At 50.1% G+C, this 22050-nt stretch overlaps 1 protein-coding gene across 1 annotated transcript in view; it reads left to right on the top strand.

Annotated features, from left to right (window-relative positions):
- Positions 1-10507: 10507 nt before the first annotated feature.
- The window catches only part of BRD4 (bromodomain containing 4), a 56380-nt gene continuing 44837 nt past the window's right edge, over positions 10508-22050 (top strand). The window contains 6 exon segments of the mRNA XM_085563181.1: positions 10508-11655; positions 12708-12807; positions 15326-15644; positions 17789-17926; positions 19117-19252; positions 21577-21812. Of these exon segments, the coding sequence (XP_085419307.1) occupies positions 12788-12807; positions 15326-15644; positions 17789-17926; positions 19117-19252; positions 21577-21812 (849 nt within the window). The 5' untranslated portion in view covers positions 10508-11655; positions 12708-12787.

Below are 22050 nucleotides of genomic sequence, written 5' to 3' on the forward strand. Positions count from 1 at the left end.
TTCGCCCCAAAAACCAAAGGGAATTGCCAAAAAATGGGGAATTTTGGGGATTTTTCCTGAAAATCGATCCCAAATTTCTCTGGAATGGGAATTTCTGGAGGGGGGGGACCCCAAAATCCCCCAAAATGTCCCCAAATTATCCCCAAAATCCCCCCAAAAATATCCCCAAATGTCCCAAACCCTCCCAAAATGTGCCCAGGACCCCCCCCAAAATATTCCAGGACCCCCAAAATGTTCCTGGGACCCCCAAAATGTCCCCAGATTTATCCAGGGACCCCCAAAATGTCCCCAAATCCCCCCAAAATGTCCCCAAATTTATCCAGGGACCCCCAAAATGTCCCCAGAAGGTCCCAAATTGTCCCTGGGACCCCCCCAAAATGTTCCTGGGACCCCCAAAATGTCCCCAAAGTGTCCCCAGGGACCCCCAAATGTCCCCAAATTTATCCAGGGACCCCCAAAATGTCCCCAGAAGGTCCCAAATTGTCCCGGGACCCCCCCAAAAATCCCCTGGAACGCCCCCGGTGTCACCCGGGACCCCCAAAACGTCCCCAGGGACCCTCCCGGTGTCCCCTGTCTCCTCCCGGGACCCCCGGGACCCCCCAAATGTCCCCTCCCGGTGACCCCCCCACCCTCCGGTGTCCCCCCGGTTCTCTCCCGGTGTCCCCTCGGTTCCCTCCCGGTGTCCCCCCGGTTCTCTCCCGGTGTCCCCTCGGTTCCCTCCCGGTGTCCCCTGTCCCTCCCGGTGTCCCCCCGGTTCCCCCCCGGTGTCCCCTCGGTTCCCTCCCGGTGTCCCCTCGGTTCCCCCCCGGTGTCCCCTCGGTTCCCTCCCGGTGTCCCCTGTCCCCCCCCGGTGTCCTCTGTCCCCTCCCGGTTTCCCCTGTCCCCTCGGTTCCCCTCCCGGTGTCCCCTGTCCCCTCCCGGTGTCCTCCCCCACCCTCCGGTGTCCCCTGTCCCCCCCCGGTGTCCCCCCCCGGTGTCCCCTGTCCCCCCCCGGTTCCCCTCCCGGTGTCCCCCCGGTGTTCCCTGTCCCCTCCCGGTGTTCCCTGTCCCCTCCCGGTGTCCCCCCGGTCCCCCCCCCTCCCCTCCCCTCCCGCTCCGCCCGTGACGTCACGCGGCGGGGCCGGCGGCGGGGGGCGTGTCCCGGTGCGCCGTGACGTCACGCGCAGCGCGGTGAGGTCAGTGCGGCGCCGCTGCCGGAGCCGCTGCCCCTCGGTGCCCGCGGCCCCCCCGCCCCTCCCCTCCCTCCTCCTCCTCCTCCTCCTCCGCCCCCGGCCCGCCGGGACGGACGGAGCCCGGCCCGGAGCGCCGCGGCCCCCTCAGGTAAGAGCGGGGCCGCCGCGGGCGCGCCGGGAGGGCCGGGCCGGGCCGCGCCGGGGGCGCCGCAGGCGCTGAGGGGCAGCGGGAGGACGGAGCGGGGGACGCCGGGTGGGCTCGATGGGGGTGCCGCGATTCACCAACGCCGCTTACGTCGCCCCGCCGGCGTAACCCGCATTGCGTAATGCGGCCGCTGCGTCAGGGCGGCTACGCCAACGGCGTAAACCGCGGCGCGGGCCCCGCCGCTGCGCCAACGCCGTAAAGGCGGGGGCGCCGCCGGCGGAAGCGCCGCCCTCCGCCGCGCCCGCCGCTCTCTCCGCCGCCTCCCGGTGCGATCCGCGGCGTGTCCGCCCTCAGCGGGCGGCGCGGGGGTCGCGGCGGAGCGCCCTCCGCCCTGCGCCGCCGGGGTTACGCCGTTTGCGTAGGGCGCGGGGCGGGGCGGGCGGGGCCGCGCCGCGCCGTTTGCGTAAGCGCCGCTTTGCGCCGCCTTACGCCGCTAGCGTACGAGCATCCCGGCGCGGCGTTGCGCCGCCGGCGTAGCGCCGGGCGCGCGCGGCGCGGGCGGGGCCGCCCTACGCCGTTGGCGTAGCGCGGGGCGGGGCCGGCGCGCGGGGGGCACTTCCTGCCGCCGCCATTTTGTGGCGGACCGGGAGGAAGCGGCGGCGGCTCCTGCGCGGCGGCAGCGCCGGCCCGGCCCGGCCCGGCCCGCGGTGAGTCCGCCCCGGGACGGCGCCGGCAGCGCCCGCGGGGCCGCCCCGCTGCGCCCGGGCCGGCCCGCCCCCCGGTAGGCACGGCCCGCCCCCGGTAGGCCCAGGCCGCGCCCGCCCCCGCCGCTCCGTGAGGGGAGGAGGCGCTGAGGGCGGCCCGGGGCGGCGGCGGGAGCGGGGCCGGTGGAGCGGGCGGCGATGGGAACCGGGCGGGGCCTGAGGGGAGCCCGGGAACTCGGGAGTGGCACCGGGAACTCGGGAGTGACACCGGGAACTCGGGAGTGACACCGGGAATAACGGGTGGCGCCGGGAACTCGGGAGTGACACCGGGAACTCGGGAGTGGCACCGGGAATTCGAGAGTGGCACCGGGAACTCGGGAGTGACACCGGGAATAACGGGTGGCGCCGGGAACTCGCGGCGAGCCCGGGAATTTGGGGTGGCAGCGGCAATGCTGGAGTGACGCCGGGACCTGAGGGAATTCCCGGGAAGTTTGGGGTGGGAACGGAACACTGAGGGAATTCCTGGATTTTTTGGGATGGAAAGGGAACACTGAGGGGATTAATGGTATTTTTGGGATGGAAAGGGAACACTGAGGGAATTCCTGGATTTTTTTAGATGGAAAGTGAACACTGAGGGAATTCCTGGATTTTTTGGGGATGGAAAGTGAACACTGAGGGAATTCCTGGATTTTTTGGGATGGGAATGGGACACTGAGGGGATTAATGGGATTTTTGGGATGGTAGTTGAGAACATGAGGGAATTTTTGGGATAGAAAGTGAACACTGAGGGAATTCCTGGATTTTTTGGGATGGAAAGGGAACACTGAGGGAATTCCTGGATTTTTTGGGATGGAAAGTGAACACTGAGGGAATTCCTGGATTTTTTGGGGTGGAAAGGGAACACTGAGGGAATTCCTGGATTTTTTGGGGTGGGAATGGGACACTGAGGGGATTCCTGGATTTTTTGGGGTGGAAATGGGACACTGAGGGGATTAACGGGAATTTTGGGATGGTAGTTGGGAACATGAGGGAATTTTTGGGATAGAAAGTGAACACTGAGGGAATTCCTGGATTTTTTTGGGATAGGAAGTGAACACTGAGGGAATTCCTGGATTTTTTGGGATGGAAAGTGAACACTGAGGGAATTCCTGGATTTTTTTGGGATAGGAAGTGAACACTGAGGGAATTCCTGGATTTTTTTGGGATAGGAAGTGAACACTGAGGGAATTCCTGGATTTTTTGGGATGGGAAATGGGACACTGAGGGGATTAATGGGAATTTTGGGATGGTAGTTGGGAACATGAGGGAATTTTTGGGATAGAAAGTGAGCACTGAGGGAATTCCTGGATTTTTTGGGGATGGAAAGTGAACACTGAGGGAATTCCTGGATTTTTTGGGGATGGAAAGTGAACACTGAGGGAATTCCTGGATTTTTTTGGGATAGGAAGTGAACACTGAGGGAATTCCTGGATTTTTTGGCATGGAAAGTGAACACTGAGGGAATTCCTGGATTTTTTGGGATGGGAAATGGGACACTGAGGGGATTAATGGTATTTTTGGGATGGAAAGTGAATCCTGAGGGAATTCCTGGATGTGTTGGGATGGGAACGGGACACTGAGAGAATTCTTGGGTTTTTGGGATGAGGAGGAAACACTGAGGGAATTCCTGGATGTTTTGGGATGGGAATTGGGAACATGAGGGAATTCCTGAATGTTTCTGCATGGCAATGGGACACTGAGGGAATTCCCAGGTTTTTTGGGATGGGAATGGAACACTGAGGGGAATAACGGGATTTTTGGGATGGAAAGTGAATCCTGAGGCAATTCCTGGATGTTTCGGGATGGGAATTAGGAACATGAGGCAATTCCTGGATGTTTCGGGATGGGAATTAGGAACATGAGGCAATTCCTGGTTTTTTTGGGATGAGGAGTGAACCCTGCGAGAGTTCCTGGATGTTTTGAGGGGGAATTGGGAACATGAGGTAATTCGCAGTTTTTTTGGGATGGGAATGGGACACTGAGGGGATTCCTGGATTTTTTGGGATGGGAATTGGCAACATGAGGGAATTTTTGAGATAGAAAGTGAATACTGGGGGAATTCCCGGGTTTTTTTGGGGATGGGGATGGGAGACTGAGAGAATTCCTGGATGTTTTGGGATGGGAATTGGAAACATGAGGGAATTTTGGGGTATTTTTGGAGTGGGAATGAAGCACTAATGGAATTCCTGGTTTTTTTGGGATGCTGATGGAACACTGAGGGGAATCCTGGGATTTTTGGGATGGGAATGGGGAGCATGAGGCAATTCCTGAATGTTTTGGGATGAAGAGGAAACACTGAGGGCATTCCTGGATTTTTTGGGATGGGAATTGCAGACATGAGGCAATTCCTGAATGTTTTGGGCCGGGAATGGGACATTGAGGGGATTCCTGGATGTTTTGGGATGGGAATTGGGAACATGAGGGAATTCCTGAATGTTTTTGCATGGCAATGGGACACTGAGGGAATTCCCAGTTTTTTTGGGATGGGAATGGAGCACTGAGGGAATTCCTGGATTTTTTGGGATGGGAATTGCGAACATGAGGCAATTCCAGGTTTTTTTTGGGATGAGGAGTGAACCCTGAGGGAGTTCCTGGGTATTTTGGGATGAAGAGGAAACATTGAGGGAATTCCGGTTTTTTATAGGATGGGAATGGGATGCTGAGGGGATTAATGGGTTTTTGGGATGGAAAGTGAATCCTGAGGGAATTCCTGGATGTTTTGGGATGGGAATTTGGAACATGAGGGAATTCCTGGATGTTTTGGGATGGGAATTTGGAACATGAGGCAATTCCCGGTTTTTGGGGGATGAAGATTGAACGCTGAGGGAATTTCAGAAAGTTTTGGGATGAAGAGGGAGCACTGAGGGAATTCCGGGTTTTTATAGGATGGGAATGAAGCACTGAGGGAATTCCTGGATGTTTTGGGGTGGGAATTGGGACACTGAGGGAATTCCTGGTTTTTTTGGGATGAGGAGTGAAACCTGAGGGAGTTCCTGGATGTTTTGGGGTTAAGAGGGAACACTGAGGGAATTCCTGGTTTTTATAGGATGGGAAATGGGACACTGAGGGAATTCCCGAATGTTTTGGGATGGGAATGGGACACTGAGGGGATTCCTGGATCTTTTTGGATTCTCATGGAACACTGAGTGAATTCCTGGGTTTTTTTGGGATGGACATGGAGCACTGAGGGAATTCCTGGATGTTTCAGGATGGGAATTGGGAACATGAGGGGATTAACGGGATTTTTGCGATGGAAAGTGAATCCTGAGGGAATTCTTGGATGTTTTGGGATGGGAATTCTGACGCTGAGGGAATACCTGGATGTTTTGGAATGCAAATTGGGAACATGAGGGAATTCCTGGATGTTTTGGGGTGGGAATTGGGAACGTGAGAGAATTCCCACATCTTTTGGGATGGGAGTGAACACTGAGGGAATTCCTGGATGTTTTAGGAGCACTGAGGGAATTTCTGGGATTTTATAGGATGGGAATTGGGACACTGAGGGGATTCCCGTTTTTTTGGAAATGGGAATTCGGAATTTGAGGGAATTCCCATTTTATTTGGGATGGGAAAGGGAAACTGAGGGAATTCCTGAGGTTTTGGGCTGGGAATTGGCAGCTTGAGGGTGTCTTTGGGATTTTGGGATGGGAATTGGGAGCCTGAGGGAATTCCCAAGGTTTTGGGGCTGGCATTTCCAGCCTGAGGGAATTCCTGAGGCTTTGGGATGGGAATTTCCAGCCTAAGGGAATTTCCAAGGTTTTGGGATGGGAATAGGGAACCTGAGGGAATTCCTGGATATTTTGGGCTGGCAGTTGGGAACCTGAGGGAATTCCCGAGGTTTTGGGGTTGGAATTTGGAACCTGACGGAATTCCCGAGGTTTTGATGTTGGAATTCCCAGCCTGAGGGAATACCTGGATATTTTGGGCTGTGAATTAGAAACCTGTGGGAATTTCTGGATATTTTGGGGTGGGAATTTGGAACCTGAGGGAATTGCTGGATTTTTTTTGGGATTGGATTTGGAACATGAAGGAATTCCTGAATGTTTTTGGATGGGAATTTGGAGCCTGATGGAATTCTCAAGCTTCTGAGGTTAGGATTTCCATCCTGTGGGAATTCCTGGGGTTTTTTGGGGTTGGAATTTAGAGCCTGAGGGAATTCCGGGGTATTTTGGGCTGGGAATTGGGAATCTGAAGGAATTCCTGGTTTTTTTGGGGGTGGGAATTTGGAGCCTGAGGGAATTTCCAAGGTATTGAGGTTGGAATTCCCAGCCTGAGGGAATTTTTTGATTTTTGGGGTGGGAATTTGTATCCTGAGGGAATTCCCGAGGTTTTGAGGTTGGAATTCCCAGCCTGAGGGAATTTCTGTGTGTTTTGGGATAGGAATTGGAACCTGAGGGAATTCCTGGGTTTTTCTGGGGTTGGAATTTGGAGCCTGAGGGAATTCCTGGGTATTTTGGGGAGGAGGAATTGGGAACATGAAGGAATTCCTGGATAGTTTTGGATGGGAATTTGGAGTTTGAAGGAATTCACAATATTTTGGAATGAGAGTTGAGAACCTGAGGGAATTCCTGGATTTTTTTGGGATGGGAATTGGAAACTTGAGGGGAGTTCCTGAGGTTTTGGGATGGGAATTTGGAACCTGAGGGAATTCCTGAGGTTTTGACGTTGGAATTTTCAGCATGAGGGAATCCCTGGATTTTTTCAATTGTAATTCCCAGCCTGAGGGAATTCCCAAAGTTTTGGGATGGGAGTTGGGAACCTGAGGGAATTCCCGAGGATTTGGGGTGAAATTCCCAGCCTGAGGGAATTCCTGGGTATTTTGGGATGGGAATTGGGAATCTGAGGGAATTTGTGGGTGCTTTGGGGTGGGAATTTGTATCCTGAGGGAATTCCCAAGGTTTTGAGGTCAGAATTCCCAGCCTGAGGGAATTCCTGGGTATTTTGGGTTTGGAATTCCCAGCCTGAGGGAATTCCTGGACATTTTGGGATGGAAATTCAGAACCTGAGGGAATTCCTGGGTATTTTGGGGAGGGAATTGGGAGCCTGAGGGAATTCCTGGGTGCTTTGGGGTGGGAATTTGTATCCTGAGGGAATTCCCAAGGTTTTGAGGTCGGAATTCCCAGCCTGAGGGAATTCCTGGGTATTTTGGGCTGGGAATTGGGAACCTGAAGGAATTCCTGAGGTTTTCTTGGGGTGGGAATTTGGAACCTGAGGGAATTCCCGAGTTTTTGGGATGGGAATTGGGAGCCTGAGGGAATTCTCAAGGTTTTGAGGTTGGAATTCCCAGCCTGAGGGAATTCCTGAGGTTTTGGGATTGGAATTCCCAGCCTGAGGGAATTCCTGGACATTTTGAGATGGAAATTCGGATCCCGAGGGAATTCCTGAGGTTTTGATATTGGAATTCCCAGCCTGGGGGAATTCCTGGACATTTTGGGGTGGGAATTTGGAACCTGAGGGAATTCCTGGATATTTTGGGATGGGAATTTGGAACCTGAGGGAATTCCTGAGGTTTTGGGGTGGGAATTTCCAGCCTGACAGAATTCCTGGATATTTTGGGGTGGGAATTTGGAACCTGAGGGAATTCCTGGATATTTTGGGATGGGAATTTGGAACCTGAGGGAATTCCTGGACATTTTGGGCTGGGAATTGGGAGCCTGACGGAATTCCCGAGGTTTTGATGTTGGAATTCCCAGCCTGAGGGAATTCCTGGGTATTTTGGTCTGGGAATTGGGAACCTGAAGGAATTCCTGAGGTTTTCTTGGTGTGGGAATTTGGAACCTGAGGGAATTCCCAAGTTTTTGGGCTGGGAATTGGGAGCCTGAGGGAATTCTCAAGGTTTTGATGTTGGAATTCCCAGCCTGAAGGAATTCCTGAGGTTTTGGGATTGGAATTCCCAGCCTGAGGGAATTCCTGGACATTTTGAGATGGAAATTCGGATCCCGAGGGAATTCCTGAGGTTTTGATATTGGAATTCCCAGCCTGAGGGAATTCCTGAGGTTTTGGGATTGGAATTCCCAGTCTGTGGGAATTCCTGGACATTTTGGGGTGGGAATTTGGAACCTGAGGGAATTCCTGGACATTTTGGGCTGGGAATTGGGAGCCTGAGGGAATTCTCGAGGTTTTGATGTTGGAAATCCCAGCCTGAGGGAATTCCTGGGTATTTTGGGCTGGGAATTGGGAACCTGAGGGAATTCCTGGGTATTTTTGGATGGGAGTTGGGAATCTGAGGTTTCCAGTGGTTTGGGGTTGGAATTCCCAGCCTGAAGGAATTCCTGGATTTTTTTGGGCTGTGAATTTGGAACCTGAGGGAATTCCTGGATATATTTTGGGATGGGAATTTGGAACCTGAGGGAATTCCTGGGATTTTTTGGGATTGGATTTGGAACACGAAGAAATTCCTGGGTATTTTCGGATGGGAATTGGGATCATGAGGGAATTCCTGAGGTTTTATGGATGGAATTCCCAGTCTGAGGGAATTCCTGGATATTTTAGGCTGGGAATGGGGAACCTGAGGGAATTCCTGAGATTTTTGGGTGCCATTCACTTGGATTTCATTCCCCAAATCCTCAAAAATTCCCCAAAATTCCCGGGGATGTCCCCGAGCCCTCCTGGGCAGGGATTTCCTGGGAAAAGCCGACTCCTTATCCCTGGGGCGTTAATTAGAGGGGGTGAAGCCGGGGTTAATTAATGCTAATTAGCCCTTAATGAGCCGGGGGTGGGGCTGGGGGCGGGCCCTGGCTCCGGGGTTTGGGAGCTTTGGGGTTGGGAGCAGCAATTCCCAAAGTTTGGGGGATTTTGGGATCATTTTCCGAATTCTGGATTTGATTTTGGGATCTTTTCCCAAGGTTTGAGAGATTTGGGGATCCTTTCCCAAAGTTTGGGGCATTTGGGATCTTTTCCCAAGGTTTGGGGATTTTTGGGATCGTGTTCCGAATTCTGGATGTGATTTTTGGGATCCTTTCCCAAAGTTTGAGGAATTTGGGGATCTTTTCCCAAAGTCTGGGGGGGGATTTGGGGTCATTTCCCAAAGTTTGGGGGATTTTGGGATTATTTTCTGAATTCTGGATGAGATTTTGGGATCCTTTCCCAAAGTTTGGGGGATTTGGGATTGTTTCCCAAGGTTTGGGGTGGTTCTGAAATAATTTTCTGAATTTTGGGGGTGATTTTGGGATCTTTTCCCAAAGTTTGGGGCAGTTCTGAGATAATTTCCTGACTTTTGGATGTGATTTTGGGATTCTTTCCCAAATTCTGGGGTGATTTGAGCGTCGCTTGTTGAATTTTGGGGTGATTTGAGCGTTTCTTGTCAAAGTTTTGGAGAGTTTGAATTTCAGTTCCCAAAGTTTTGGGGTTTTCAGCTTCGTTTGTCAAAATTTGGGGGGGTTTGAGCATCAGTTGTGGATTTTTGGGGTGGTTTGAGCAGAATTTGTCAAATTTTGGGGCTGTTTTTCATCCCTTGTTGAATTTTGGGCTGGTTTGAGTTTTGTTTCCTGAAGTTTTGGGGCTGTTGGAGGAGATTTGGTGAAAATTTTGGGATTTTTGAGCATCACTTGTCAAATTTCGGGGCTGTTTGAGCGTCGCTTGTTCCAAACTTTTGGGTTTTTGGGGTTTTTGCTCCAAGTTTTGGGGTTTTGAGCTTCAACTTTCAGATTTTGGGGTGGTTTGAGCTTAATTTGTCCAATTTTGGGGGTTTGAGCTGCACTTTTGGGGTTGTTGGGGGGTCTGGTGTCAATTTTGGGGTGGTTTGAGCATTTCTTGTCAAAGTTTTGGGGGGTTGGAGCTTCAGTTCCCAAAATTTGGAGTTATTTGAGGATCAATTCCCAAAATTTGGGGTTATTTGAGTTCAATTCCTAAATTTTTGGGGTTATTTGAGGATCAATTCTCAAATTTTGGGGTTATTTAAGGATCATTCCCTAAAACATGGGGTTATTTGAGGATCATTTCCCAAAATTTGAGTGTTATTCCCAAATTTTGGGGTTATTTAAGGATCATTTCCCCAAAATTCTGGGATTATTTAACGATCATTCCCAAAATTTTGGGGGTATTTGAGGATTATTCCCAAGATTCTGGGGTTATTTAAGGACTATTCCCCAAAATTTTGGGGTTGTTTAAGGATTATTCCTTAAAGTGTGGGGATATTTGAGGTTCAGTTCCCAAAATTTGGGGTTATTTGAGGATCAGTTCCCAAAATTTGGGGTTATTTGAGGATTATTCCCAAAATTTTGGGATTGTTCGAGGTTCAGTTCCCAAAATTCGGGGTTATATGAGGATCAATTCCCAATATTTGAGTGTCATTCCTAAAGTTTGGGGTTATTTAAGGATAATTCCCAAATTTTTGAGTTACTTCAGGATAATTTTCCAAAATTTGGGGATTATTTCAGGATTGTTCCCAAATTTTGGGGGTTTTTTAAGGATTATTTGCAAACTTTTGGAGTTTTTTAAGGATTATTCCCAAAATTTTGGGATTATTTAAGGGTCAATCCCAAAGTTTGAGCATAATTCCTAAAGTTTTGGGGTTATTTAAGGTACTGGAAGAAAACTGGAAATTTTTATCCCAAATTTCCTGGGATTGGAATATTTGGGATTTTCTGGGAATTCTGTGCTGTTTTCACCTAGAACTGGAGGAAAAATGGGAATTTTCATCCCAAATTTCCTGGGATAGGGTGAAAATTTGGGGAATTCCAAGGGAAAATTCCTGGATTTGGGGGAATTTGGGGAATTTTCCTCTTTTTTTTGCCATCCCTGGGCTTGGATTTGGGGCTCCACCACTTAAACCCAGCACTAAATGTTAATTAATCTGGGGTTTAATGTTAATTAATCCGGTTTTAATTAATCTGAGGTGAGGTAAACCGAGAGTAAGGCCCTGAACCAATTAAACCCAGCACTAAAATGTTCATTAATCTGGGTTTTAATGTTAATTAATCCGGTTTTAATTAGTCTGGGGTGAGATAAACCCAGAGTAAGGCCCTGAACCAATTAAACCCAGCACTAAATGTTAATTATACCCGATTTTAATTAATCTGAGGTGGAGTTGGGCTGGCCTGAGGAGGGGAGGATTTTGCTTCCTTCATTTTCTGGGGGTTTAAATTGCATTTTTGGGGAGATTTTGGGGCTAAAATTGGAATTTTGGGGCTGGAATTGGGAATTTGTGGCCAGAATTTGGATATTCGAGGCTTGAATTGGGGATTTTGGGGCTGGGATTGGGAATTTTGGGGCTGGAATTGAGAATTTGTGGCCTAAATTGGGAATTTCGAGGCCAAAATTGGGAATCTTGGACTAGAATTGGGAATTTTGGGGCTGAAATTGGGAATTTTGGGGCCAAATCTGAAATTTTTCACTGGAATTGGGAATTTTAAGGACAGAATTTGGGAATTTTGAGGCTGGAATTGGGAATTTTGGTGTCAAAATTGGGTATTTTTCACTGGAATTTGGAATCTTGGACTGGGATTGGGAATTTTGGGGCTGGGATTGGGAATTTTGGGCTGGAATCGGGAATTTATGGAATTCCCTTTTTTTCCCAGAGCTTTTTCCAGCGCGAGGTGGAAGATGAAGGTCAGAGGCTGAGGGAGCCACACCTGGAAGGGCACCTGGAACTCAGGTAAATCCCAGATTTCCCAGGAAATTCCAGGGTTTTTCCAGGGAAATCCCAAGTTTCCGGCATTCCTGAGGGAAATTCCAGGATTTTTCCTGGAGCAGCCACAAATCCCTTCTTGAAATGTGGATTTGGAGCTGGAAAATGGGAAAAAAACACAGGAAAAATCCAAATTTTAGTGCCAAAATCTCATTTTTCTGTAGGATTTTTTAAATTTTTAATCCAAATAAAACCAGGGTGGATTTCCAGGATTTTGAGGAAATTCCCAACATTCCTGGGATTTTTTCCCTCAGAGTCAGGACCTGGAGCACAAAACCCTCCTCAAGATCTGGAAAAAATTAGAAAAATCCAAATTTTGGTGCCAAATCTTCATTTTTCTGTCAGATTTTCCTGATTTTTCTGGATCTGAATAATAGCAGGGTTGATTTCCAGGATTTTGGGCGGAAATTCCCAACAATTCCCAAGGATTTTCCCCCTCAGAGTCGGAACCTGGAGCACAAAACCCTCCTTGACATCTGGAAAAAGTGGGAAAAACTCCAATTTTGGTGCCAAAACCTCATTTTTCTGTAGGATTTTCTTGATTTTCTGGATCCCAAGAAAAGCAGGGTGGATTTCCAGGATTTTGAGGAAATTCCCAACATTCCTGGGATTTTTCCCCCTCAGAGTCGGGACCTGGAGCACAAATCCCTCCTCAAAATGTGGATTTGGGTCTGAAAAACGGGGGAAAAAAAAGGGAAAAATCCGAATTTTGGCGCCAAAACTCATTTTTCTGTCGGATTTTCCCGATTTTTGTGGATGCCGATAATAGCAGGGTGGAATTCCAGGATTTTGGAGGAAACTCCCAACATTCCTGAGGTTTTTCCCCCTCAGAGTCAGGACCTGGAGCAAAAAAAAACCCTCCTCGAGATCTGGAAAAAGTGGGAAAAATCCGAATTTTGGCGCCAAAACTCATTTTTCTGTCGGATTTTCCCGATTTTTGTGGATGCCGAGAATAGCAGGGTGGAATTCCAGGATTTTGGAGGAAATTCCCAACAATTGCCCAGGATTTTTCCCCTCAGGTCGGGCTCGGAGGCCGGGCGGGATCCATGGAGGAGCCGAGCGGGCTCTGACTCCGCGGCGTTTTCCGGGCAGAAATTCCATGGCAATGTATCCTACAAGGTACGGGCTGGGAGCCTCCCAAAATCCATTTGTCCCAAATTCCTGCCCCTTTTCCCAAATTCTGCCCCTTTGTCCCAAATTCTGCCCCTTTTCCCAAATTCTGCCCCTTTTCCCAAATTCTGCCCCTTTGTCCCAAATTCTGCCCCTTTTCCCAAATTCTGCCCCTTTTCCCAAATTCTGCCCCTTTTCCCAAATTCTGTCCCTTTTCCCCAAATTCTGCCCCTTTGTCCCAAATTCTGCCCCTTTGTCCCAAATTCCTGCCCTTTTTCCCAAATTCTGCCCCTTTGTCCCAAATTCCTGCCCCTTTTCCCAAATTCCTGCCCCTTTGTTCCAAATTCCTGCCCCTTTTCCCAAATTCTGCCCCTTTGTCCCAAATTCCTGTCCCTTTGTCCCAAATTCTGCCCCTTTGTCCCAAATTCTGCCCCTTTTCCCAAATTCTGCCCCTTTTCCCAAATTCTGTCCCTTTTCCCCAAATTCTGCCCCTTTGTCCCAAATTCTGCCCCTTTGTCCCAAATTCCTGCCCTTTTTCCCAAATTCTGCCCCTTTTCCCAAATTCCTGCCCCTTTTCCCAAATTCTGTCCCTTTGTCCCAAATTCCTGTCCCTTTGTCCCAAATTCCTGCCCCTTTGTCCCAAATTCCTGCCCCTTTTCCCAAATTCTGCCCCTTTTCCCAAATTCCTGTCCCTCTGCCCAAATTCCTGTCCCTTTGTCCCAAATTCCTGCCCCTTTCCCCAAATTCCTGCCCCTTTGTCCCAAATTCCTGTCCCTTTGTCCCAAATTCTGCCCCTTTTCCCAAATTCCTGCCCCTTTTTTCCCAAATTTCTGTCTTTTTTCCTAAATTTCTGTCCCCTTTTTTCCCAAACTTCTGCCCCTTTTTTCCCAATTTCTGCCCCTTTTTTCCCAAATTTCTGCCCCCTTTTCCCAAATTCCTGTTCCTTTTTTTTCCAGTTCCTCCCCTTTTCCCAAACTTCTGCCCCTTTTTTCCCAAACTTCTGCCCCTTTTTTCCCAATTTCTGCTCCTTTTTCCCAAATTTCTGCTCCTTTTTTCCCAAACTTCTGCCCCTTTTTTCCCAAATTCCTGTTCCTTTTTTTTCCAATTCCTGCCCCTTTTCCCAAACTTCTGCCCCTTTTTTCCCAAATTTCTGCCCCTTTTCCCAAACTTCTGCCCCTTTTTTCCCAAACTTCTGCCCCTTTTTTCCCAATTTCTGCTCCTTTTTCCCAAATTTCTGCTCCTTTTTTCCCAAATTTCTTCCCCCTTTTCCCAAATTCCTGTTCCTTTTTTTCCAATTTCTGTCCCTTTTTTCCAAATTTCTTCCTATTCTTCCCCAAATTTCTGTCCCTTTTTTCCCAAATTTCAGTCCCAGCTGCCCAAACCCACCTCAGGTCCCTCAGGGTGGTCCCGACCCTCTGGGTGCCACCTCAGGGTGGTCCCAAATCCACCTCAGGGTGTTCCCAGCCCCTGGGTGCCACCTCAGGGTGGTCCCAGCCCCTGGGTGCCACCTCAGGATGATTCCAGCCCCTCTGGGTGCCACCTCAGGGTGGTCCCAGCCCCTGGGTGCCACCTCAGGGTGGTCCCAAATCCACCTCAGGGTGTTCCCAGCCCCTGGGTGCCACCTCAGGGTGTTCCCAGCCCCTGGGTGCCACCTCAGGGTGGTCCCAAATCCACCTCAGGGTGTTCCCAACCCCCCTTGGTGCCACCTCAGGGTGGTCCCACCCCCTGGGTGCCACCTCAGGGTGGTCCCAATCCCCTGGGTGCCACCTCAGGGTGGTCCCAAACTCCTTGGTGCCACCTCAGGGTGGTCCCACCCCCTGGGTGCCACCTCAGGGTGTTCCCAATCCCCTGGGTGCCACCTCAGGGTGATTCCAGCCCCTCTGGGTGCCACCTCAGGGTGGTCCCAACCCCATGGGTGCCACCTCAGGGTGGTCCCAACACCCTTGGTGCCACCTCAGGGTGATTCCAGCCCCTCTGGGTGCCACCTCAGTGTGTTCCCAATCCCCTGGGTGCCACCTCAGGGTGGTCCCAACCCCGTGGGTGCCACCTCAGGGTGTTCCCAGCCCCTCTGGGTGCCACCTCAGGGCGGTCCCAACCCCCTGGGTGCCACCTCAGGGTGGTCCCAGTCCCCTGGGTGCCACCTCAGGGTGTTCCCAATCCCTTGGGTGCCACCTCAGGATGGTCCCAACCCCCCTTGGTGCCACCTCAGTGTGGTCCCACCCCCTGGGTGCCACCTCAGGGTGGTCCCAGCCCCTGGGTGCCACCTCAGGGTGATTCCAGCCCCCCTTGGTGCCACCTCAGGGTGGTCCCAAATCCACCTCAGGGTGTTCCCAATCCCCTGGGTGCCACCTCAGGGTGTTCCCACCCCCTTGGTGCCACCTCAGTGTGTTCCCAGCCCCTGGGTGCCACCTCAGGGTGGTCCCAACCCCCTTGGTGCCACCTCAGGGTGGTCCCAATCCCCTGGGTGCCACCTCAGGGTGGTCCCGACGCCCAGATGGTCGCTGGAGCCGTTCCCGTCCGTGCGCAGGGTCTCCGGTGAGGAATGCAACGGCATCAACGCCATGGCGGCCGAGAGCGGCCCCGGCACGCGCCTGCGGAACCTCCCGGTGCTGCCGGACGCCCTGGACTCCACGCAGCCGTCGGCGGCGCCGGCGCCGGGCCAGGCCCAGCCCGGGGCCGGCGTCGGCGTCAACCCGCCGCCGCCGGAGACGTCCAACCCCAACAAACCCAAGCGCCAAACCAACCAGCTCCAGTACCTGCTCAAGGTGGTCCTCAAGACCCTCTGGAAGCACCAGTTCGCGTGGCCCTTCCAGCAGCCCGTGGACGCCGTCAAGCTCAACCTCCCGGTGAGCGCGGGAGGAGGTCGGGGATCTCCAGGAGTTGGGAATGGTGGGGTTCTGATTGGGTTCTCCAGGAGTGGGAATGGTGGGGTTCTGTTTGGGTTCTCCAGGAGTGGGAATGGTGGGGTTCTGTTTGGGTTCTCCAGGAGTGGGAATGGTGGGGTTCTGTTTGGGTTCTCCAGGAGTTGGGAATGGTGGGGTTCTGATTGGGTTCTCCAGGAGTTGGGAATGGTGGGGTTCTGATTGGGTTCTCCAGGAGTTGGGAATGGTGGGGTTCTGATTGGGTTCTCCAGGAGTTGGGAGTGTTGGGGATCTCCAGGAGTTGGGAATGGTGGGGATCTCCAGGAGTGGGAATGGTGGGGTTCTGATTGGGTTCTCCAGGAGTTGGGAGTGTTGGGGATCTCCAGGAGTTGGGAATGGTGGGGATCTCCAGGAGTGGGAATGGTGGGGTTCTGTTTGGGTTCTCCAGGAGTGGGAATGGTGGGGTTCTGATTGGGTTCTCCAGGAGTTGGGAATGGTGGGGTTCTCCAGGAGTGGGAATGGTGGGGTTCTGATTGGGTTCTCCAGGAGTTGGGAATGGTGGGGTTCTCCAGGAGTTGGGAATGGTGGGGATCTGTTTGGGTTCTCCAGGAGTTGGGAGTGTTGGGGATCTCCAGGAGTTGGGAATGGTGGGGTTCTCCAGGAGTTGGGAATGGTGGGGTTCTGATTGGGTTCTCCAGGAGTTGGGAGTGTTGGGGATCTCCAGGAGTGGGAATGGTGGGGATCTCCAGGAGTGGGAATGGTGGGGATCTCCAGGAGTGGGAATGGTGGGGTTCTGATTGGGTTCTCCAGGAGTTGGGAATGGTGGGGTTCTGATTGGGTTCTCCAGGAGTTGGGAATGGTGGGGATCTCCAGGAATGTTTGGAATGGTGGAGATCTCCAGGAGTTGGGAATGTTGGGGTTCTCCAAGAATGGGGAATGTTGGAGTTGGTGACACAATGGTTGGGTTGATGATCCAGTGGTTGAGTTGACAACACAGCAGTTGAGTTGGTGACCCAATAGAGGAGTTGGTGACCCAATGGAGGAGTTGGTGACCCAATGGTTGAGTTGACCACCCAATCGTTGAGTTGGTGACCCAATGGAGGAGTTGGTGACCCAATGGAGGAGTTGGTGACCCAGTGGTTGAGTTGACCACCCAATGGTTGAGTTGGTGACCCAGTGGTTGAACTGATGACCCAGTGGTTGAGTTGGTGACCCAATGGTTGAGTTGACCACCCAATGGTTGAGTTGGTGACCCAGTGGTTGAACTGATTACCCAGTGGTTGAGTTGGTGACCCAATGGTTCAGTTGGTGACCCAGTGGTTGAGTTGGTGACCCAATGGAGGAGTTGTTGACCCAGTGGTTGAGTTGACGTCCCAATGGTTGAGTTGGTGACCCAATGGTTGAGTTGACCACCCAATGGTTCAGTTGGTGACCCAATGGTTGAGTCGGTGACCCCGTGGTTGAGTTGGTGACCCCGTGGTTGAGTTGACCACCCAATGGTTGAGTCGGTGACCCCGTGGTTGAGTTGGTGACCCCGTGGTTGAGTTGACCACCCAATGGTTGAGTTGGTGACCCCGTGGTTGAGTTGACCACCCAATGGTTGAATTGACCACTCAGTGGTTCAGTTGGTGACCCAGTGGTTGATTTGGTGACCCCGTGGTTGAGTTGGTGACCCAATGGTTGAGTTGGTGACCCCGTGGTTGAGTTGGTGACCCAATGGTTGAGTCGGTGACCCAAAGGTTGAGTTGGTGACCCCGTGGTTGAGTTGACCACCCAATGGTTCAGTTGGTGACCCAATGGTTCAGTTGGTGACCCAATGGTTGAGTCGGTGACCCAAAGGTTGAGTTGGTGACCCCGTGGTTGAGTTGACCACCCAATGGTCGAATTGACCACCCAGTGGTTCAGTTGGTGACCCAGTGGTTGGATTTTGTGATCCAATGGTTGGATTTGACGTCTCCAAGTTGGACTCGATCGATTTCTCTGCTTTTTGCCTTAAATTTCCCAAATTTTCTTCCTTTTAAAATGAAAAATCCCCAATTTTGGAAGCAACCCAAATGCCGATGAATCCAGGAAGAACCAAAAACACCCAAATCCTTAAAAATCCCTAAAATCCCGATTTTTTCCCCCAGGATTATTATAAAATCATAAAAACTCCGATGGATATGGGAACAATAAAGAAACGCTTGGAAAATAATTATTACTGGAACGCTCAAGAATGTATCCAGGATTTCAACACCATGTTTACAAACTGCTACATCTACAACAAGGTAAATCCCAGGCAATTTTGGGGAAAAAACATGGAATTTTGGGAAAAAACCCAGGTAATTATGAGGAAAAAAGAGGGTATTTTGGGGGAAAAAACAGGGAATTTTTGGGGAAAAATCAGTGAAATTTGGGGGGAAAAAATCCCAGGGAATTTTGGAGGGAAATCCCGTGGAATTTTTGGGGAAAAAATCAGGGAATTTTGGTGGAAAAACCAATGAAATTTGTGGGGGGAAATCCCAGGGAATTTTGGGGAAAAAAAATCAGGAATATTGGGGAAAAATTCCAGGGAATTTTTGGGAAAAAACACGGGTAATTTTGGGGAAGAAACCAGGGAATTTTAGGGGGGAAAAAAAGTGATTTTTTGTGGGAAAAAATGGGGAGTTTGGGGAAAAATACCAGGGAATTTGGGGGGAAAATTCCAGGAAATTTTGGAGGAATATACCAGGGAATTTTAGGGGGAGAAACCAGTGAATTGTTTTGGGGAAAAAAATGGGGAATTGTGCTGATGGCAGGAGGGTTTTTTCCCAAATTGTGAATTTTTTATCCCATTTTTTAGCCAGGAGATGCCATTGTGCTGATGGCAGGAGGGTTTTTTCCCAAATTGTGAATTTTTTATCCCGTTTTTTAGCCAGGAGATGACATTGTGCTGATGGCAGAGGACCTGGAGAAGCTTTTTGCCCAAATTGTGAATTTTTTATCCCATTTTTTAGCCAGGAGATGACATTGTGCTGATGGCAGAGGCTCTGGAGAAGCTTTTTTCCCAAATTGTGAATTTTTTATCCCATTTTTTAGCCAGGAGATGACATTGTGCTGATGGCAGAGGCTCTGGAGAAGCTTTTTGCCCAAATTGTGAATTTTTTATCCCATTTTTTAGCCAGGAGATGACATTGTGCTGATGGCAGGAGGGTTTTTGCCCAAATTGTGAATTTTTTATCCCGTTTTTTAGCCAGGAGATGACATTGTGCTGATGGCAGAGGCTCTGGAGAAGCTTTTTGCCCAAATTGTGAATTTTTTATCCCATTTTTTAGCCAGGAGATGACATTGTGCTGATGGCAGAGGCTCTGGAGAAGCTTTTTGCCCAAATTGTGAATTTTTTATCCCGTTTTTTAGCCAGGAGATGACATTGTGCTGATGGCAGAGGCTCTGGAGAAGCTTTTTGCCCAAATTGTGAATTTTTTATCCCGTTTTTTAGCCAGGAGATGACATTGTGCTGATGGCAGAGGCTCTGGAGAAGCTTTTCCTGCAGAAGATCTCGGAGATGACGCCGGAGGAAACGGAAATCGTCATCGCCCAGACCAAGGGCCGGGGCCGCGCCCGCAAGGAAGCAGGTGGGGGGTCCTGAATTCCCAAAAAAATTCCCAAAATTCCCCCAAATAACCCCCAAATCCGCAGAATTCCCACCTCCAAAAATTTCCCCAAATTCCCCGCAAAAAATCCTAAAAAATACCCCCCAAAAAGTCCTGAAATTAACAAAATTTCTGAAAAAAAATTCCCCAAATTCCCCCCAAATAACGCCCAAATCCGCAAAATTCCCACTTCCAAAAAATTCCCAAAATTCCCCCAAAAATCCTAAAAAATCCCCCCCAAAAAAGTCCTGAAATTCGCAAAATTTCTGAAAAAAAAAATTCCCAACATTCCCCCCAAATAACCCCCAAATCCGCAAAATTCCCCCCCATAAAATATAAAAATTCCCCCCCAAAAAAGTCCTGAAATTCGCAAAATTTCTGAAAAATAAATTCCCAAAATTCCCCCCAAATAATCCCCAAATCCGCAAAATTCCCACCTCCAAAAAATTCCCAAAATTCCCCCAAAAAATCCTAAAAAATTCCCCCCCACAAAAAGTCCTGAAATTCGCAAAATTTCTGGAAAAAATCCCAAAATTTCCCCCCTCGTTTCCCCCATTTTCCTTTATTTCCCATCATTCCCCCCTATTTTCTTTCCTATTTTCCCGTGTTTTTTCCCTGATTTTCCCTCCTGTGTCCCCCCTTAATTTTCCCTATTTTCCTTCATTTTCCCCCTCATTTCCCTCCTGTTTTCCCTTATTTCCCCTCATTTCCCCCATATTTTCCCCCCTTTTTCCCATTTATTTTCCCCTTTATTTCCCATTTATTTCCCCCTTTTTCCCATTTATTTCCCCCTTTATTTCCGCCTTATTTCCCATTTTTCCCCCTTATTTCCCATTCATTTCCCCCATTATTCCTCCTTATTTCCCCATTATTTTCCATTTATTCCCCCATTATTTCCCATTCATTTCCCCCTTTATTCCCCCTTATTCCCCATTTATTTCCCATTCATTTTCCCCTTTATTTCCCATTTATTTCCCTTTATTTCCCCCTTATTCCCCCTTTATTCCCCTTTATTTCCCCCCTTATTTCCCATTAATTTCCCCCTTATTTCCCATTCATCCCCCCCTTATTCCCCCATTATTTCCTATTCATTTCCCATTTATTTCCCATTTATCCCCCCTTATTTCCCCCTTATTTCCCATTATTTCCCCCCTTATTTCCCACTCATTCCCCCCTTATTCCCCCATTATTCCCCATTTATTTCCCATTCATTTCCCCATTATCCCCCATTTATCCCCCATTATTTCCCCCTCTTTCCCATTCATTCCCCCCTATTTCCCATTCATTCCCCCATTTATTTCCCATTTATCCCCCCATTATTTCCCCCTTATTTCCCATTCATTTCCCCATTCATTCCCCCTTATTTCCCATTCATTCCCCCATTATTCCCCCATCATTCCCCATTCATTTCCCATGCATTCCCCCATTTATCTCCCATTTATTCCCCCATTATTCCCCCATTATTCCCCCATTATTTCCCATTCATTCCCCATTCATTTCCCCATTATCCCCCATTTATCCCCCATTATTCCCCATTCATTTTCCATTCATTTCCCCCTATTTCCCCATTTATTTACCCATTTATTCCCCATTCATTCCCCATTATTCCCCATTCATTCCCCATTCATTCCCCCATTTATCCCCCATTATTCCCCCATTCATTCCCCATTAATTCCCCCATTATCCCCCATTATTCCCCATTCATTCCCCATTCATTCCCCATTCATTCCCCCATTTATTCCCCCCATTATTTCCCATTCATTCCCCCATCATTCCCCATTCATTTCCCCATTATCCCCCATTATTCCCCCATTATTCCCCATTCATTTCCCATTCATTTCCCCCTATTTCCCCATTTATTCCCCCATTATTCCCCATCATTCCCCATTCATTCCCCCCTTATCCCCCATTTATCCCCCATTTTTCCCATTCATTCCCCCATCATTCCCCATTCATTCCCCCATTATCTCCCATTTATCCCCCATTATCCCCCATTATCCCCCATTATTCCCCATTATTCCCCATTATTCCCCATCATTCCCCATTATCCCCCATTATCCCCCATTTATCCCCCATTATCCCCCATTATCCCCCATTATTCCCCATTCATTCCCCATTCATTCCCCATTTCCCCCCATTATCCCCCATTTATCCCCCATTATCCCCCATTATCCCCCATTTATCCCCCATTATCCCCCATTATCCCCCATTTATCCCCCATTATCCCCCATTATCCCCCATTATCCCCCATTATTCCCCCTCGCTCTCCCCGCGGTGCCGCGCCGTGACTCAGTTTCCCCCGGCAGCGCCCTCCAAGCCGGGCTCCTCGGCGCTGCCGGCCCCGGCGCCGTCCCCGGTGCCGCCGGTGCCGGGCCTGGCGCCGCCGCTGCCGCTGGGCGCGGCGGGCGCGGAGCTGCTGCCGCCGCCCGCCGTCACCGCGGTGCCGCCCGCGCCCGCCCCGGCGCCGCCGCCCGCGCCCGCCGCGCCCGCCGCCCTGCAGCCCCACCCGCCCGTCCTGCCCGCGCCCGCGCCGCCCCTCAAGGTGAGCCGCCCCGCCGCCTCGGCCCCGCTCGTTATTGTTGTTGTTGTTATCGTTATTGTTATTATTATTATTGTTATTATTATTATTATTATTATTATTACTATTATTACTATTATTACTATTATTATTATATATAGTTACTATTATTATTATTATTATTATTATTATTATTAGCTATAATTATTATTAGCTATAATAATAATAATTATTATTATTATTAGCTATTGTTGTTATTTTT

The sequence above is a fragment of the Lonchura striata genome, chromosome 30, assembly GCF_050655825.1.
Source record: "Lonchura striata isolate lonStrDom1 chromosome 30, ASM5065582v1, whole genome shotgun sequence".
Taxonomy (NCBI): Eukaryota; Metazoa; Chordata; class Aves; order Passeriformes; family Estrildidae; genus Lonchura; species Lonchura striata.